Genomic DNA, 5,000 nt, shown 5'->3' with positions numbered 1-5,000 from the left:
ATTCTCTCATTAAATAAAGTAGAAAACATCCCTTGTCAACCTGGCTTGCATACACACATGTGAACACATACACACTTAATATTTTTGGGATTTTTGGCCAATTCTTTTTTTTTTTTAGTTATGGGCTTTTTTTTTTTTTTTTTTTTTTTTTTTTTTTTTTTTTTTAAATTTTAAATTGAGGCTGGAGGGATGACTCAGTGGTTAAGAGCACTTGTTGCTCTTGCAGAGAATGCAGTTTGCTTCCTAGTACCCATACAGTAGTTCACAATCATCCATAATTCCAGGTCCAGGGGATCCTATGCATCCATCTGACCTTTCTGGGTCCAAGTGTGTGTGCACATGGTATGTAGATATACATGCAAACAAAGCACTCACATGTAAGATTAATAAATGTAATTAATTTTTTTATGTCTGACTGTTAGGTTTGTATGGAGGTCAGGTCAGCTTGTATGTTGGCTCTTTTCTCCCACCATATGGGTACTTAGGGATCTAATTAGTCATTAGCCTTGGCAGCAAGTGCCTTGCCAGCCCCGGTGTTTCTTATATTAAAATAAAGCAGAAAAGATAAATCAGTGTTAGTGACTCAAGTTGGATTATCAGGATATTTAAGGGTTATTTAACCCTTGCTGTATGGATGATATAATGTGTATTATAGACATTATAGTTTTCTTTTTTGGTAAACCTTTATGCGTCTGTGAAGAGTATTGGTGACTTTTAGAGACCAAGAGCCCACAGGCTTCTTTGGCCATTTTCCTTGTAGTAGATACGCTCATCACACTTGTTCAGACAGATGAAAACAATCCAACCTAGTTTCTGTAGTTTTAGTAGATTGCCAAGTATCTTTTATGGGTGGAAATTTAAATGAAAGACAAAACATTTCTTTCTTAAGAAAGCTATAAAAATCATACTTGATTGTTGTGTTTTCAGTAAGTATATCATGCCTTTCTAAAAGTGGTAACCACAGTGAAGTGAAACTGCATGTGATGTCCTCTGCGTGTACTACAACGAGATGTATAGGACACAGGGTGGTGCAGAGACACCCTTCAAACAAAGGTGGCTCTGATCCTCAGCTGTGGGCTGCACTTCTTCAAGGCAATCTTTGTTAGGTTGAACCACACAAAGTTGCCAGCATTTTGCTCTTTGGGACCTAAATAAGCAGCAGTATACTTTGGGTCAACTGAAGCATGCTTTCCACTGATGGGAGCTAAGGGCTGGGTGGATTCAGTTTGTGTTGCTGCAGTCTAGAGCAGGTGTTGTTTTCTGGTTGTTGTTATTTGGATGATAATTGTATTCAAATGATTGTGAGGCAGCTTTGCATCTGAGTTAGGTTGATTTTTGTGTTTGGATCTTCTCAATGTTTTGGTAGATTAAAGAAAGCTATACCAGTTCTTTTGGTTATATTGTCCATGAGCTTTTCTAATAATTAGAGAGAATAAAAACTCTAAAAACTTAATAAGATATTTTTGTTACTTTGTTTTATTTTAGTCCCAGTTACAAACATCAGTGGGAATTGTACCCACACAAGCAATTGCAACAGGCCCCACAGCAGACCCTGAAAAACGCAAACTGATACAGCAGCAGCTGGTTCTACTGCTTCATGCCCACAAATGTCAGAGACGAGAGCAAGCGAATGGAGAGGTTCGAGCCTGTTCTCTCCCGCACTGTCGAACCATGAAAAACGTTTTGAATCACATGACACATTGTCAGGCTGGGAAAGCCTGCCAAGGTAAGTGCCCTTTTCTGGGTGGACTTGGCTTTTATTCTTTTTCAGCATCTTTGGTGGTTGGAATCCTGCACTGCCTAGATGCTGGCCTCCTTTTAGTGTGACCTAGAATATGTTGTTCCCACAGTCCCCACATGCGGCACTCAGCTGTCCCTGGAAAGCGCACCTGCTGAGAGGCAGGTGATGGGGGTTCTGATACTCTGAACTGCTCCTGCATGAGGCTCTGCCCCGGGGTTTGTTCTTTTTCTTCTTCCTTTCATGAAGGACTTCTCTGTTACTTCTTGAGGACTCCTTGTTAATGTCTGTATTGTGATTGTTTGGCAGTAATATACGCAGGCAGGCACACACCTTTTCCCACACCCCCAGCATCTGTCTTGTGGTTATTTCGTGGATTTAGACTATCGGCCCACTGCCTTGCTCCTGTGCCCTCTGTCTTGAGGCTGCTCTGTTGGCATCCAAGTCACCATTCCTAAGGAGGGAGAAAAGTTGGTACATGCATCGTGTGCTCTCCTTTTTAAAATTTTTATTTATTTTTACCGTATGCCTCAGTTTCACTGAAGGAAGTTTTTCCTGTCAACAGCCATGCTTTCTTGTAATCTTTATTCTCTTCTCTTCTTTCTTGTGTTCATAAACCTTGGGTGAAATATCTCCCTGCTCTCCCCTCTGTCCCATGGTTTCTTTGTGAATTCCTGAAATAACTCTGATCATGATGGGAACACAGAACAGGGCAAGATTAGACTTTAGAATATGAAGATGGGAAACATAAAGGGTCTGTTACTCTCTCAAGCACTTTACAAAGTAACCTGAGTTTCTTTTAGAATCTCCACAGACTTCTCATGTTCTTCTCTATCTGTATTTCTTCATTGGTAGTTCTTAGCCAGTTTCATCCTTACATATAATTTAATGTTTTTATTTTTAATGGTGACATTGTAGAACTCTGTTCTGCCTTTCATTGTAGATGCTTGGTATTTCAGGGGTTGATGGCTTTTGTTCTATTTTGTGGGCGGAACCTTAATCACCCATCATTCATAACATTGCTGCTATGGGAATTTTTTGGCTGGAATTACTGACAGTCAACTTACAAACTTTTTGGACAGCCTGTTTGTAAGTTAAGGACTGCCTGTATTGTGTTATGGTTACACTTGTTACCATTTTTTTTTTTAAATGGAATCTGGCATTATAATTTAGGTGTAATTGAAAGTGTGACGATTTGGATAGAAAAATAACATCTCGTTGTTTTTCTGGTCATAGTTGCCCATTGTGCATCTTCACGACAAATCATCTCTCATTGGAAGAACTGCACACGACATGACTGTCCTGTTTGCCTCCCTTTGAAAAATGCCAGTGACAAGCGAAACCAACAAAGTAAGTGAGCACGGGGGCAGAGAAGCTTGGAGATGAGAATAGAAACTGTTCTTAAGAGAATGCTGAGATTAGGGAGTTAGTGGGCAAGGGTCACCAGCACAACATGCTGGGTGAGATAGGGCTGACAGCGACCTGGTGCAGTCAAGCTCAGTGGGTAGATGGGATTTCAGTGATCTTTGCCAATAGCCGCGGCCTTGCTGGGCTTTCAGTCCCCTCCACCAACTCACAAGTGCAAAGCAACAAGGTCATTTCCATCAAGTGCTCTCAGGAAGATTTGGTATTTTCTGACAAATACTTAGTATGAGGATTTGAATGTCAGGTTACCCACAAGGACAGTAACATCAGGGTGCAGTAGAGGGACACCTTTTTCTTTTTTCTTTTTTTTTTTCTTTTTTTTTTTTTTTGTGAATAACCTGTTAGGTTATATCAGTATAAGAACCTGGTAAACTTTTGCTTAAGCAGTTTCCACACCTGCTGGTATATCAATTTATTGAGCTTTAGACTGGGAATCTCAGCCTCAGGACTTACACATCCTGCTCATCTCCATTGTTCTGTTGTCTTCTGAATCATCTGTGTAGTCCTTGATGTGACGTGTTCTGTACTGGTTGTTCTTTACTACATGTGGCCCCTGGATCCCTGCTGTTTTTAGGCATCAGAACATTAAGAAGGAAACGAACGCCTCTTCCCAGTTTTAAGACCCTTTGCTGTCATTTCAGAGGCTACATTGTGGCCTTTCGATAGGCCCCTCATTTGCAGATCTAGAAAATGCCCTTGGGCAGGCATGCTCTAATTGGAGGCATACCCTTCTTTAGTGATCTTTCAGGGTGACACAGTCTTTCTCATCTTTCACAATCTTACTTCTCCCCAGTGTTCTCAGTGTTCTTCACTTAGAACATCTTCTTGAACATCTTCACCTGCCTGGTGAACATGTGCTGCTTTCTTCCTGGCTGGCTGTACATGGCAAATCACTCTAATCTAAAAGTACTATGGTGTGCCATTGCTTTATTTGACCTCTTATGAATCCAACTTTTCTTCCTGTGAGCTGATTCACACTGTATAGCATGCTTCATTGGAAAAAACAGGATGTTGGGGCTTGATGTCTTCTTCTCTTATAGATGTACCACAATTAAGTTTCTTTGAAAACTTAGTTTCTTGAATCAGTTAAATTATTCTTTTTGTGTATATGTATTGGAGGTGGTTTTGTGTGTGTGTGTGTGTGTGTGTGTGTGTGTGTGTGTGTATGGTTACTCATTTGCCACAGCTGTCAGAGATGTTGGTTCTTATCTTACCCTTTTCTTTGTTTTGAGGCTAGGCCTTTGTTGTTTATGTGTGCTGTATGTATAAGCTGGGTAGCCTGTGAGTGTCTAGAGATTCTTCTATCTCCACCTGGCATTTGAACTGGGATTACATGCATGTTGCCATGGCTGGTTTACACAGGCTATAGACATTTGAACTCAGGTCCTTACACTTGTCTGATAAGTACTTCGGCCTTCTTCATAACTCCCTAATTTTTTTTTTTTTTCATTTCAACTTAATAGTTTTTTTCAAAATTTTTATTAGATATTTTCTTTATTTACATTTCAAATGCTATCTCGAAAGTTCCCTATACCCTCCCCCCCCTAAATTTTTAATATATGAATTTTTCTGGACATTTCTTACATAAAGTTCTGGGATAGTGGGTCTTATTAACCATGAATAATGAGCTAGGATTTCATTTTTAACTTTTAATTTTGGGATGTGACTGTGAGGGATCTTTTGAGCTTAGTATGTACATACTGTTATGAAAATTGTAAACCTTTGCAATTTCTCTTTTTAAGAAATACTTATGTGGTTTTTGTTCAAGAGGGAGGGGAAAAAAAGAAACATGGTTTGTTTTTCTTTCTTTTTCTTTTTTTTTGTTTTTTGGGGTTTT

The 5,000-nt window shown here is 39.6% G+C and overlaps 1 protein-coding gene across 2 annotated transcripts in view; it reads left to right on the top strand.

The window, feature by feature from the left end:
* The window catches only part of Crebbp (CREB binding protein), a 130,136-nt gene that overhangs the window by 72,378 nt on the left and 52,758 nt on the right, over nucleotides 1–5,000 (top strand). For both annotated transcript variants that reach the window (XM_021209977.2, XM_029544586.1), the window contains exons 4-5: nucleotides 1,486–1,726; nucleotides 2,975–3,088. In XM_021209977.2, the coding sequence (XP_021065636.1) occupies nucleotides 1,486–1,726; nucleotides 2,975–3,088 (355 nt within the window). The remainder of the gene's footprint in view (nucleotides 1–1,485; nucleotides 1,727–2,974; nucleotides 3,089–5,000) is intronic.

This window comes from Mus pahari, chromosome 12 (genome assembly GCF_900095145.1).
Source record: "Mus pahari chromosome 12, PAHARI_EIJ_v1.1, whole genome shotgun sequence".
Classification (NCBI taxonomy): Eukaryota; Metazoa; Chordata; class Mammalia; order Rodentia; family Muridae; genus Mus; species Mus pahari.
Note: the sequence above shows the minus strand (reverse complement) of the source record. Positions and strands in the feature narration are given on the sequence as shown.